This window comes from Sminthopsis crassicaudata, chromosome 1, assembly GCF_048593235.1.
Source record: "Sminthopsis crassicaudata isolate SCR6 chromosome 1, ASM4859323v1, whole genome shotgun sequence".
Classification (NCBI taxonomy): Eukaryota; Metazoa; Chordata; class Mammalia; order Dasyuromorphia; family Dasyuridae; genus Sminthopsis; species Sminthopsis crassicaudata.
The window spans coordinates 179019101-179034103 of record NC_133617.1 but is presented as its reverse complement, the minus strand read 5'-3'; the positions used below and the strand labels follow the sequence as shown (position 1 = coordinate 179034103).

At 34.7% G+C, this 15003-nt stretch overlaps 1 protein-coding gene across 1 annotated transcript in view; it reads right to left on the bottom strand.

The window, feature by feature from the left end:
• The window catches only part of GMPR (guanosine monophosphate reductase), a 78384-nt gene that overhangs the window by 23596 nt on the left and 39785 nt on the right, over nucleotides 1-15003 (bottom strand). Inside the window, exons 5-6 of the mRNA XM_074272286.1 lie at nucleotides 6532-6613; nucleotides 2431-2537 (exon numbers count right to left, since the gene is read on the bottom strand). Coding sequence (XP_074128387.1) covers nucleotides 2431-2537; nucleotides 6532-6613 — 189 coding nt within the window. The remainder of the gene's footprint in view (nucleotides 1-2430; nucleotides 2538-6531; nucleotides 6614-15003) is intronic.

Here is a 15003-nt window from a genome sequence, read left to right as displayed (position 1 = left end):
TAAGGGTCATTGTATTTGATTCTGATCATTTGCCACCCTATCAGAGGGCCACTGATAAACCAAAATGAATCCAATAGCAACATTGTGAAGGGTCCAGGAGACAAATTTTATAAGAAAAAGATCAGCCAAAAGAAGAAAAGACAACAATGTTTAACTATTTGAAGGACTGTCAAATTTCTATTTGAAGGACTGCCAAATAAAAGGAGTTAAGAAAGACTTCTGCTATTCTACTCCTAAAGGCTGAACAAGAATCAACAATAAAGGCTAATTTCAAATGGCACTTTACAATACATATACATCATCTCATCACAAGACAATTCCATAATATATGTATTACTAGTGTTATTATGCTCGTTTTGTAGTTTTAAAAATTATAGTTCAGAAAGAGTTAGATTTGGACCCAGGTCATATGACTCCAAAGTCAAGTGCACTTTATGCTAACTATATCTCAACTATCTCAGCGAGGAGAAGCTAGAAAAAAGAGAGATTTCATTTCCACATAAGGGAAAACTTCTCTGAATATACCTATTTAACAATGAAATCAGTTTCCACAAGTGGTAGTGAATGTTCCTTAACTCAGTACAATTAAGCAGAAACTATATGGCTATGGGTAAGCATGGTGAAGAAATGATTCTTTATTGAGTAGGAATTGTACTCAAACTCAATTGAACAAAATTTTATTAAATATTTATTATGTGCAGGGCTCCATGATGGAAGCTGGGGATGCAAAGACAAAAACAAAATGTCTGCCCTCAGGAAGCTTATAGTCTATGTATGCATAAAAGATGTAACCATATAAGTAAATACAAGGTTATATGAAGAGAGAAGAGAAAGACAAGAGATAGAGATAGAAAGAGAGAGGGGAAGGAGGAGAAAGAGGGGAGAGCAAAAAAATGAAGGAGAGAGAGAGAGAGAGAGGCAAAGAAAGAGATAGAGAGAATATATCATGAATATTTGGGAGGGAATCAAAGAACATTTCACATGAAGAGTAACAGCTGAGCTGAGTTAAGCTTTGAAGGAAGATGGGAATTCTGAGAGTGAAGATGAGGAGGGAACCCAAGGGAACCCAAGGTCCAGTTCATGAGAAGAAAGAAAAGAAACAGAAGGAAGAATGCCAAATTCTACAGACAACTGGCAATTCTGTTTGTTTGGAACACAGAATTCATAAAGAGGATTAATATGAAATCAATATGGAACAGTAAGTGGTAGCCAGATTATAGGGGTCTTTAGGTGCCAGGCTCAAGAATTTGTAATTTTTTTTTCTTCCAGTCAATGGAACAAACCTGGAAAAACTTAAAAATACAGGAGTTTTATGTTCATTCATGTGCTCTGGGAAGATGATTCTGGAAGTTATATGGAAGGTAGAGTAGAGAGCAGGGCCAAGGAGAACAGTTAAGAAGTTGTTGCAATAATGTGGTAGAGAATTGATAAGGGCTTGAGCTAAGGCAGTAGCCATATGAATGGAGGACAGAGGATAGATATGAGATATGCTGTGAAGGTAGAATCAATGAGACTTGGCAACTGATGATCTACATTACCTTCCAATTTTAAAGTTCTGGAACTCTATGTGCATTTGTCATTAACATAATTAACTTATGAGAATGCTCATTCAAAATAATAATAGCTACTATTTGTATAGTAGCTTTAAAATTTGAAAAGTATTATCCATACATTATCTCACTTGATCTTCACAACCCTATAAAGTAAGTGCTATTATTCCCATTTAGCAGATGAGGAAACTAAACTTGACAGAGGTTAGTTGATTTGCCCAGAGATACACAGCCAGGAAATATCTGAGACAAGATTATGAACTCAGATCTTCCCTACTTTTAAGTCCAGCCCTTTGTCCAGTTGTCCATAAGCCTGACAGAATCTTAAGAGATTACTTATTGCAATAAAGAAACCAAGTCCTAGAAATCTAAAGTAATTTTTTCAAGGTCAACGAATTCATTCATATCTACATAGCTTTTATTTTAAAATATAAAGGTAGAGACAGCTTGGTGGTACATACCCAAGAGAGTACTGAAGTCAAGAGGAGTTGAGTTCAAGTCTTGTCTCAGACACTTGACTCTTACTTAGTTGTGTGACACTGTATACAACTACTTAATACACTCACAGTAAAATAAAATAAAATATAGAAGTACTACACACCACACCTTTCTTTTTGAGCTATACTCTAATATGGACTCTTCACTAACTTATTCAAATCCTTTCACCAATTTAGTCTGCATTAGTGAAATTTTCTTGCAACATTTATAGTTTTATGATGTCATTTACATGTCCCAGGAGCTTAGACCCACAAGTGACTCCAGGTGACATTGGACAGGGAGTACAATGGCCTATGCTAAAGCTGAGAAGCAAAATTTCCCCTTATTGCTCCCATCTCTGCCTCCATCCCACCCTCACCACCAGACTAAAGTCCCAACTTACAGAGATAATGTGTCCCTTGAGGCCATGAGCAGAGTCAGCACACTCAATAACAGCACTTAGCTGAGGGTAGCCCACACCAGTCTTGGTTCGAGTGGTGCACACAGAACCTGGCAAGAAGAAGACAAGACCCACTATGAGAAGATTAAGAAACACTCACTGACACCAAGTGAGGAAATGAAAGAATACTTTCCTCTTCTTTCCTGTCTCCCTCTATCTCTGTCTCTCCCTCTGTTTCCCTGTCTTTTCTTCTCTGTCTCTTTCTGCCGCTGTCTCTACTTATCTCTCTACACACACTACACACTCATTTTCAGGACCAAGTGAATCAATCAAAATATCCTTGTAAGAATACCCTACAATTTAAAAAAAATATATATAACCATATCAGGCTATCAAATTGTGCATATCCTTTGATTTAGCAGTGTCTTTACTGGACCTATATCATAAAGAGATCATTAAAAATGGAAAAGGACCCGTATGTACAAAAATGTTTGTAGCAGCTCTTTTTGTAATAGTAGGAAACTGGAAAATGAGAGGCTGCCTATCAGCTGGGAAATGGATAAGATATGATATATGGATGTAATAGAATGTTATATTTTATGAGAAATGATGAGCAGGCTGATTTCAGAAAAGCATGGAAAGACTTCCATGAACTGATGCTAAGTGAAGTGAGTAGAACCAGGAAAACATTGTACACAGCAACAAGAAGACTATGTGATGATCAGCTGTGATGAACTTGACTCTTTTCAACAATGAAGTGATTCAAGGGAATTCCAATAGACTTATGATGGAGAGAGTCATTCACATCCAGAGAAAGAACTAAGGAGACTGATTGTGGATCAAAGCATACTATCTTCACCTTTTATGTTGTCGTTTGCTTGCTTTTCTTTCTCATGTTTTCCCTTTTGATCTGATTTTTCTTGCACAGCATGATAAATGTAGAAATATGTTTAGAAGAATACACATGTTTAATCTATATTGAATTACATGCTGACTAGGAGGGGGAAGATGTGGAGAGACAGGGAGAAAAATTTGGAATACAAGGCTTTGCAGGGCTGAATATTGAAAACTATCTTTGCATATATTTGGAAAAAAAGCTATTATGATTAAAAAATTAAAATGAGTTTTCACTAATATGGACAATAATAATTTCACTAATCAATAGTAATTCACTAATATTCACTTTTTAAAAAACTGTGAAAAAAAGATAATCATATTTTATATTTGTTAAGCACAGACTATTAAAAGTAGAACAATTAGATCATTGGATCATAGTTATAAAGCTGGACAGAAACTCAAAGTTTTTAAGTCAAACCTTCTTTTTTTAAGATGAGAAAACTGAAATCCAGGGAAACTGACTGCCTTGCCCAAGGTTGACTTTGTAATAAGCATACATGGTAAAATTTGAAACCAGATCCTCTGACTCTGTGACTTGTTTTTTTTCCCATTGTACCATGCACTTTTTAGCAAATCAACTGATCAAACACCTTAACTCTGTAAATGATGAGACTTTAGTTTCTGGACTTTAGCTCAGAAAAATTAAGCGATATAAGATTACACAGCCAGTCAAGTATGTCAAATTAAGGACCTAAATTCAAGATTCTTAATTGCAAGCCTGAAGATTTTTCAAAATGCCTCATTTGTTTTTTTCAATAAACTTTTTAAGATGGATACAGATATTATAATATTTATTTTATTGATGAAAAAGCTACAGCTTTTCAAGGAGAAATAATTTATACAAGGCCACACACACATAAATTAGTCTCCTATTTTTTCACACCTGGTCCTCTTCTTGACACATCTCATCGCTTAGGATACAGCAAGATCCGCTGCCCATAGCAACTCTGCCTGATGGCTGGCCAGCATCATTGCATTTTGTCCAATTTGTTTTATGATGGTCACTTTAAACTGAGCTAAATCTCACACATACATGTAAAATGACACAAGCTATGCCATGAGTCTTCCTTGAACAAAAAAAGGGGGAGGATAAGTGGAAAATTATATGCCCCACAGCCAAGTCTCCTTAGTAAGGTTTCTATTTGTGTTGGTAGAAAGGCAAATTGTTAGATATGTGGAATTAGTTTGCCTTCTCATATACCTGCTTAGAAACTAGTATTAAACAGTCCAGCCTCAGTGGAGCATGAAGAAGACAAAAAGTACAATCTAAGCCTTGCATGTCAGGAAAATCCTACTGGAGCTACCTCCTCCCACCATAGTTCCCCTTCCCCAAATCCCTTCATGTGAGGCATTGTGCATCTTCATTGATTGTTCCCCCAAAACTGGGATTGCTCTTTCCATTTCTTCTTCATGACTTTCTTCAAGTTCAGCAAAAGTCTCCCCTTCTACTGGAAGTTAGTCCCAGCCTTCCTTAATCTAAGGGCCCGCCTCTGAGATTGTATCTGATTTATACTGTATATATTTTCTATGTACATATAAAATGAGTCTGCATGTTATCTCCCCAATTATACTGTGAACTCCTAGAGAGCAAAGATGTTGTTTGCCATGTTTTATATCTCTAGCACTTGGCAAAGTGCCTGAAACATAGATGCTTAATAAATGCCTCTTATCTTGACTTGAAAATGAGCTTAAGTGACAGTAGTTAGATATAAAGCAGTATTGTTAGATTTTAATCCTGCCCCTGATAACCTTGGGCTAGTCACCTAAACTATCAGCTTCCATTCCTTCTTTGAAATGAGGAGATGAATTAGGTGATTTCTAAGATCCCTTTTGAAAGCAAAGTAAATATAAAAATAGGGGATTATGGAGAATTCTAAAAATAGGCACCTCATACTTCTTACCATTGCCTGGTCCCTATGCCTAGAATGCAACTCCTTTGTCCAGTGAAATCCTACCTGTTCTTGAAGTTATGGCCTAAATGCCACCTCCCTCAAGAAGCTTCTTCTTTGATCTTCCCAGTCAGAAGGGACCCCCTCCAATCTCACTTCATAATAATTTGTACTTCTTTGAACTTTTAACTGAAAGTGATTTTGCAATTTTGTAATTTTGCATGAGTTTCATCCCTCTCCCTCCTGCTAGAAGAGTTTTAAGCTCTTGAGGAAAAATAATATTATCTTATTCATTCTTATTCAATAAAAATTTTATCTTAATCCCATTATTGTTAGCCCTTTACCTGGCTTAGAAAGATCTTAATAAATATTGAATGAATAGAATACAGATAAGCAGCACCTCTCCACATAGCCATTCTAGTCATTCTGTATACATACTTCATTTGGGTACTTTCCAACTAGTTCCAAAAGGCCCTTGGAGGACACAGAAAAGTTGCAGAGCTAGCTTCACATATATACTTTCTCCCACAAGACCAATGGTTCTTCCTCAGAGCAAAGAGCCATCTGGGCTCCAAGGGTTAACTTAGAGGAAGCATTATGAGAGTTAAGCCAAGTTAAGGCCCTTGTGAATGAGTATGGTCTCCACCTATCCACAGAAAGAGTTGTCAAAAATCTCACACCTTGGGACATGCTGGAAAATTAGAGCCTTAAGGAGAAAAAATGTGAATGTGGAAAAGGCCAAGATATGAAGCTAAATGTGGAGTTCAGATTTGAACTAGCCATATGTAGGATTCGTCAATATTAATATTCCAATCAGTCCTTTATCTCCTAAATTCTCCTAACATTTTTGCTAGCTCTCCTTTGTTCCTATCACATTCTATTTTATGTCATTTATTTTAAGAATATATTTTTTATCTCTCCTTTTCAAACAGAGTATAAGCTCCTTGAGGTCAGATACTGTGTTATTTTCTATCTTTGTATTCCCAATTCCTAAAAGTGTCCTTGCATACAAAAATATTTAAAAATTGTTTTGAATTTAATATGGAAAGAGTAAAACTTTTTTGCTACAGATGTTCCACCTTTCCCCTTAGAGGGTCTTAGGCTGAGGAATCAATCAAGGAAAGCCAGCATTCTTACTTTCTGTACTTATGTGCTAAAATCACAACCAATTAACCAAATTTTGGACAAACTCACTTAGAGATTCCCCAAGGTCAGTGGCCATTTTTCTATCAATGACTCATTTCACAACAATAGGAACTTCTTCCCTCCCCTTCAGTCTCTCCTCAATATGCTTCTCATATACTATCGCAGTCCTTACCTGGTCCAATTCCCACTTTGATGATGTCTGCTCCAGAAAGAATAAGCTCCTCTACCATTTCTCCAGTCACCACATTACCTGCCTGAGACAGAGAGAACACCATCATTAACTCAAGGTGTTTTCCTAGAAGGTCGTAGAAAAGCTTCTACATCTGGGCTCCACAACTCCTAGCTTCCTCCCCTTTAAATCAATCTCTCAATAAATACTTATTAAGCACCTACTGTGTACTGGGCACTATGCTAAGCATTGGGGATACAAAGAAAAGTAAGAAAAGATCTCTGATCTCAGGAAGGGAACCTTCTAAAGGGGGAAATGACACACAAACCACTATGTACAAACAAGCTCTATATAGGATCAACTGTATTTAATCAAGAAAAGGGAGACTCTAGAATTAAAGGGCATAAATAATAGTTTCCAGCAGAAGATGAGACTTTAGCTGGCACTTGAAGGAAGGAGGAAAGACATTAGGCAAAGATGAAGGAGAACATTTCAAGCATGAAGACATTCAGTGAGAATGCCTGAAGTGTGGAGATGGAGTCTTGTTTGAGGAATAGTAAACAGAACAGTGTCACTCTATTGCAGAGTAAATGGTTGGTGTTGGGCATAAGATATAAGGAGATTAGATACTTGACTTTAAGATTTCTATAAGCTACCTTGAGGAAAAATAACAATAGTTAACATTTAGATGATATATTAAGGCATGCAAAAGTGTGAAGCACTTTATATATACATTATCTCATTTGAACTTTACAACTTTATGTAGTAGGTCTTGTTATTATGCCCATTTTACAGATGAGGAAACTGAGTCTAAGAGAAATGAAATGCCTTGCCTGAGGGCTCTCTTGCCATATCCTGTGATTTTAGAAGTATCCTATAATTTTTTCTTTTCTTGAACTCTGTTAGGTACTGTAACGTAAGGGATTTTTTTAGTATGGCAAAACACTGCTTCAAAAGACTACATGAGATTCAAAATGAAGTGAAAACTCATTAATGCAGTGTAAATGAGACACTTACATAAAGTATTCTAAGAGAAACTTAAGCAAATTTTCAGGTATGACATTGAATTTGTGATGATCAACTATGAAGCAGAAAGCACTGTTTTCAAATGAAATTTCAACTATATTTTCTATCACTGACATTCCTTCAAATAAGTTCCATATTCACCTTGTAATACTTGTCATGACTCTCAAGCTTTTAAGCAACTGTTTCCTTTAGTAAAAGAACTTGATGGAAGAACTGTATTTTCAGGGGGTTTTTGCTTTACAAATTTTGTAAGTTTGAAATAAACTTCTATTTGGAGCTAATTTAAGCCAGTATTAGAAGTATGACTTTTTTTTTAAACAGTTTCTGATTCATCTCCCTAAGTTCAAGTCTGGCCTCAAACACTTACTAGTTGGGCAAGTCACTTAACACCATTTGCCTCTGTTCCTCATCTGTAAAAATGATTTGGAGAAGAAAATGCAAACCATTCCAGTATTTCTGCCAAGAGAAACCCAAATGAGAGTCACATAGAATTGGACACAACTAAAATGACTGAATAACAATATTCTTATCTCGAACTCCAGTGCTTTATCCATTGTGTCACCTGAGAGCCTCTATAAGATCACTAGATGAGCTAGGGCAGTAGGAAGAAATATCACTGGGAAGAGACTTTAGCAGTCTCTCATTTGAGAAAGGATCAAATCACATCACAGTGAATTAGAGTGATAATTTTAAAAATTGTAAATCATGAGTGAGTGTGCCAGCTTCTTTACCAAGGTCACACAATGAATAGGTATATATAAACCCGTAGTGAGGACTTGTGCGTCCTGGTTCCTATTTCAATGTTCTTTTTTTTTTTTTTTTTTTTTTTTTTTTTTTTTTTTTTTTTTTTTGCTGAGGCAGCTGGGGTTAAGTGACTTGCCCAGAGTCACACAGCCAGGAAGTGTTAAGTGTCTGAGGCCAGATTTGAACTCAGGTCCTCCTGCCTTCAGGAATGATGCTCTATCCACTGTACCACCTAGCTGCCCATCAACGTTATTTCTAATATGTCACACCTCTTGTTAGTAGTCTTTATGTCCCATCGCTTCTAGTCAGCAGTACCTACCTGAAAAAACTCTCACTGACCAATAGGCACTGAAACTTACCTTTCTTTCTTTTGAAAACAATATGGATTTCTGAAATCCATTTGCAGTAAATTAAGAGATTCCAGGAAGTTTAAAGAAGCTACTAACCTCAAACATGCAACTGGGTTGGCGATGGTCCAAGTTTCTCTAGCTGCATGGGTGTGAAGTCAGAGATAGTAGTTCCCCAGAAAAGGCCTTCATGAGAAATTATGAGAAGCCTCTGACAAACAGATTCCCCAAAAAGATGAATAGCATACTTGGAAAGGGGCCACGTGCTGGGGACTAGATATATTTGGTTGTGTATGATGCTGGCCATTTTTTTGTCAGTCACATCCATGCCCTAACATGCTTACTATTTTGAAGAGGGAACTTAAAAGGAGTGAGAAGAAAGGTTCTAAAAGCTAATCCCTTGACTTTCTAACTGATCTTCTATTGAATCAAACACATGGCTATTTTTTTTAAATTGTGGACATGTTTTTTAAAAAGAGTTTCTGATGCCATCTGGACAAAACAGAATTTTACTTGGCAGTGGCCAAGACCTACTACAGGCAGCAGAAATTCATTCAATAGTAATGCATTTCAGGGCAGACTTAAAGTAGATTCATTTATCCTCAAGGTAAAGGCCAAGCAATGGCTTAGTCTATCCAAAAAAGATGATGTTTGGACTGAGGATTTAATACTAAGTAGAGGTACCAAATATTCTACCACTTCTGATTGATAGAGACAGTTATGCCTATCTCCCTATCAATAAGCCAAGACTATGGCCTCTTGATCAAAGGCAAGACCAAAAGCAAACTTGCCAGGAAAAGAGAGCATATGCAATTCACTCCCTGGTTACAAAGCACCAATCTCTATACCAATCAAGATAAAAGATGATACAATTTTTAAAAAGCTACATACCATTGAGTATATAAGCTTCAGAAGAAAAAGCTATCCATTTAGCTTTGCAACCAAGAGAGAAAACTAAGTCATGGAGGCAAAGAGAACCAGATCCTTCTCTCTAAAATGATAGAATCTAAATAGTGGAAAGGAGCCCAGAGGTCATTCAATAAAACCCATTCCTGATCATCTAAGCTCTGTTTTAAAACTTTAGTCAAGGAGAAACCAACTGCATCTTGAGGCAATGCATTCTACTTTTAAAAAGCTCTTTTTGTTAGAAGCCTTTTCCTGATATCAGGCTTAAATATTCTTCCTTGAAACTTCTACTGAGGATTTCTAGATCTTCCCTTTGGGGACTGAACAAATCTGGTCCCTCAACTACATAGAAATTCTTCAGATACGTGAAGAAAATTATCATGTCCCTATTAGGTCTCTTCTTCTCCAGGCTAAACAGATCTCATTCCTTCGGTTGACCCTTACTTGGAATTTTTTTGAATCCCTTCACCATCCTTGTTGCTCTCCATTGGATATCCACCTGCTTATTAATATCCTTGATTAAAGTGTGGCTCCTATAAAGAGCCTAGAATTCTAGATATGGTCTAACCAGGGCAGAGTATAATGAGACTTTTCCCCAATACTGAACACTATACTTTTCTTAACATGGTCTAAGATTGAGTTAGCTATTGTGGCTACTAACTTAAATTGTTGATTCATATTGAATTTCTAATTAACTAAAAGCTTGACATTTTTTCTTAGATTCCTGATTAGCCATACTTTCTCCACTTTGTATTTATGAAATCTTACTTATCCCTAGAAAATCTCATCTTCTTAAATTTTTCTCCATGTTCTAACCTATCAGGATTTTTTTTAATTAAAAAAAAATTAGATCATAGCAGCTATTCCCTCCATTTTCTGTCATCAATAAATTTGATAAGAATGACATTTAGGATAAAAGAGCTTTTCTTTAATATAGTAAATAATATCCCTCTAAGTCAAAGAATAAGTATTATATGCAATGGAGAAGTTAGAGGCTTTGATAAGGTCATGGATAAATTAGCAAGGATGCCCACCATCATCATTACAATCTAACATATTGCTAGTAATTCTAGTTATAGCACTATGACAAGAAAAAGAAATTGAGAGAATGAGCACAAGCAAAGAGAAAACAAAATTATAGTTTTTTGCACATGGTATATTTAGAACACAACAGAGAGCCAACTAAAAATTAGTTGAAACAACTTCAATTATATATGTAAAACAAATCCAGAGAACATACAAAATGTAAAATAGACAATTTTGATTATATTAAATTAAAAAGTTTTTACACAAAGACTAGGGGGAAGGAGGGGGACAAGCCAAGATGTTAGAGAAAAGGCAGCAACTCACTTGAGCTCTCCCTCAAAAACCTATGAACATCTTTAAATAATGCCACAAAAAATTTTCTGGAGCAGCAGAACTCAAAAACAGAGGAGTGAAATAGTTTTCCATCCAAAGACAACTTAGAATGTCAACATGAAAGATCTGCTGCGCCAGTCACAGCAAAGTTGTACATTGAGGCACCATTCTGGAGAGCAATTTATAACTATGCCCAAAGAGCAACCAAACTCTGAATATCCTAGTGTACTACTAGGTTTATATACCAAAGAGATCATTAAAAAGGAAAAAGGAGCTATAAATGCAAAAATACTTATAGAAGTTCTCTTTGTGGTAGCAAAATATTGGAAATTAAGTGAATACTCATCAATTGGGGAAGCTGAATAAATTGTGATATGAAAATGTAATGTAATATTATTGTGCAATAAAAAATGATGTCCAGGTGGTAACTGGAAAGACTTTTTAGGAACTGAAGCAAAGTGGAATGAGCAGGACCAGAAAAACATTGTACACAGTAACAGCAATATTGTGTGGTGATCAATTATGGATGACTAAACTCTTCTCAGCATTACAATGATCCAATGCAGTTTGAAGCATACTATTTTTATTTATTTTATCTCTTTCTTTTTTCCTTTTCATCTATTTCTTCTTTCACAACTGTGACTAATACAAAAATATGCTTTATATGACTGAACATAGATAACCTGTATCAAATTGCTTACCGTTTGAAGAAGAGGGGAAAGGAGAGAGGAAGTGGGGAATAAAAATTTGGAACTCAAAATCTTGTAAAAATGAATGTCAAAAATTGTCTTTACATATAACTGGAAAATACTATTAGCAAACAAATCCACATAAATAATTACCACTGTCATAATATCCCAACAAAACACATCAAGAAGAGCTAAAAGGAGAAATTCTATTGAAAGTAATACATGGTGTGTATTAAAAATAAATAAACTTACTACAATTTAAAAAAAAAGTAATACATGGAACACTAATACATTATTAGTGGAACTGTGAACTAATTCAACCATTTTAGAGAGAAATCTGGAAGCATGCCCAGAGTTATAAAAACTGTGTATATCCTTTGATCCAGTAATAGTTCTATTAGATCTGTTTCCTAAGGTGGTCAAGACAAAAGGAAAAAAAATCCACTATATGTTCTAAAATATTTATAGCAGCTCTCTTTGTGATAGCAAAGAAACTGGAAATTGAGAGAATGCCTACCAACTGGGGAATGGCTCAACAAATTGTGGGATCTAATTATGATAGAATACTAGTATAAGAAATGACAAACAGGTTGATTTTAGAAAAGCATGAAAATACTTGCATAAAATAAAGTGTAAAATGAGCAGAACTTAGAGAACAATGTAAACAATAATAGCAATACTGTTCAAAGAATAACTGAGAATGACTAGCTTATTAAGAATATTACACTCAAATCAACTACAAAGGATCTATGAAGGAAGATGCTATTCACTTCCAGGGAAAGAACTTATAAACAGAAGTATACATCATATGGTTTTACATACACAGAAAGACACACACACACACACACACACACACACACACACACACACACAAACGTACTTTACAGAAATAGAGAGACCTAAATAATTGAAGAAACATTTATTGCTCATGAGTAGCTTAAGTCAATATGATAAAAAATATCAATATTACCTAAAGTAACTAACATAATCAGTGCTGTGCCATTCAATTTACCAAAGAATATTTTATAGAAAAAATTAACAAAATTCGTATATATAGTAATAAATGGTAAAGAACGTCAAAGATAATAATGAAGAAAAGTGGGAGGAAGGTGGTCCACTAGTATCTGTTCTTAAACTGACCTGCAAAGCAATAATCATGGAACAATTTGATGCTAGTTTTAAAAGTAGGAGGGGGACATTGATCAGTGAGCTAGGTATACAACAAACAGAAGAAAATAAACAAAATAATGTAGTATTTTGACCTCAGTCACTATGGATACACCTCACTATTTGACAAAAACTAGACAATAATCTGGCAGATAATAGATTTAACAAAGACTTCACACCATGAATCAAATAAAGCTACAAACAGATACATAACCTAGATTTAAAAGATCATATCACAAGCAGATTAAAGGAGTAAGAAAGAAATATCTTTTTCGATCTACAGATAGAAAAAGATTTCATGACTAAACAAGTGATTCATAGGATAATACAAAATAGATAATTTTGAAACATTTTGGCCAAATCTAATATAATTAAAATTAGAAGGTACAATATTTGGGAAATGGGGTAGAGGGGAATCTTTGCAGCATATGAAAAATGTTCTATATCACTATAATTAGATAAATGAAAAATAAGCAACTTTGAAGTTACAGCTCACATCTATTAAACTGGCACTGTTGAAAAAAAGAGAAAAATGACAAATCCTAGAGGGGCTGTGGGGAAACAGCTTCCCTAGTGAACTGTGGATGAGGCTATGAATTGATTCAGCCATTCTGAAAAGCAATCTGGAACTATGGTCAAAAAGTTATTAAATTGTGGATATACCCTTTGACCCAGCTATATGCCCTATGCTTAAATCCCCCCAAAAAATCAAAGAGAAAAAGAATATATAGAGAGAGATAGATAGATAGATAATGATATATATAGATATAGATATAGATATAGATACAGATATACATACACACACATATGTGTGTATATATATATATATATATATATATATATATATATATATATATATATATATATATATATATATATATACATATACATACATACACCCAGATATTTAGCAGCTGTTTTTAAGGTAATCCAAAATTGGAAACTAAATGTAAAGGAACATACTCCTATTGGAGAATGGTTAAAACAATTAATGGTATATGACTGAAATGGAATATTATTGTATTGTAAAACACAAGGAAAAATACAGTTTCAGATGAAATTGCAAAGATTTTTATGAATGATACAGAGCAAAGTGAATAGAACTAAAAGAACAATCTATAAATAATAACATTACAGAGGAAAATATGTCTAGTCCAAAAGAATAAAGATAAAACATGCAATTCACTTCTTTCAAAGAGATAATGAATTTAAAATGAAGAAAGAGATGTATATTTTTAAGGACATAGCCAATATGGAAATCTGTTTTGCCAGAGCATACGTTTATTTTTTGAGACCTGATTTCTTGTTATTGTTGTTTTGTTCTTTGTTCTTTGCATGCTCACTGTGAGTAAGGAACCAGAGAAACATTAAGAAATAGAAGAAAATATAAATATTTGATAAAGAATTATGAATAACAATGTCTTTAAAGATGCCACATTTTAAGAAACTTTGCACCAAAAAAAGAAGCCCATGCAACATATCAATATTATTAAGTTACATTCTGTGATTAATATCTACATGTAATTTTATTTTATGAAAATGATTGGCTTGCAAAAATTATTATTATTATTATTAATTAGAAGGATAAAATGCCATTAGTGCCTTTATCCAAATCTTTAATAAAAAATGTTGAACAGCAATGGACTATACACAGACCCTTGGGACACTCTACTAGCTTTCCAAGTTGATGTCAAAAGACTACAACTATTTGCCTCAGTTTCCTCATCTATAAAATGAATTAGAGAAGGAAATAGCAAACCATACTAGTATATTTGCCAAGAAAACCTCCATTAGTGTCACAAATAACAAAGCCCTCAGTACTTCTCCTTCTCCATAATCTTTCAAAGATCACTGAATCTTTGTTCAGCAATCACATCTATCTGTTCTTTCAGTACATTGGCATATTCAGCTGGGTCTGGAGACTATCAAGGACAGATAGGTAATCTCCATCTATACTAAGCAGTGGTTCTATTTCTTCCTTGGTAGAGGATGAAAGTATGCACAGAGCAAAGACTGCTGAACTTGAATTCAGAGTACCAGAGTCATCTTTTAGTCTCCTCCAACATAGTTCAAAAAATCCAGTTCCCATTTTGTTATCTTTATTTTTTCTGTCCAGTTTAAGTTCTACAATATATTAACAGACTAGTATAGATGTGATGATCTAAAGAGATTGAGAAGAATATCAACCACTAAATGCATTAAGAAAGTTTTCTCCCTGGTCTCATGAGTTGAGTCTG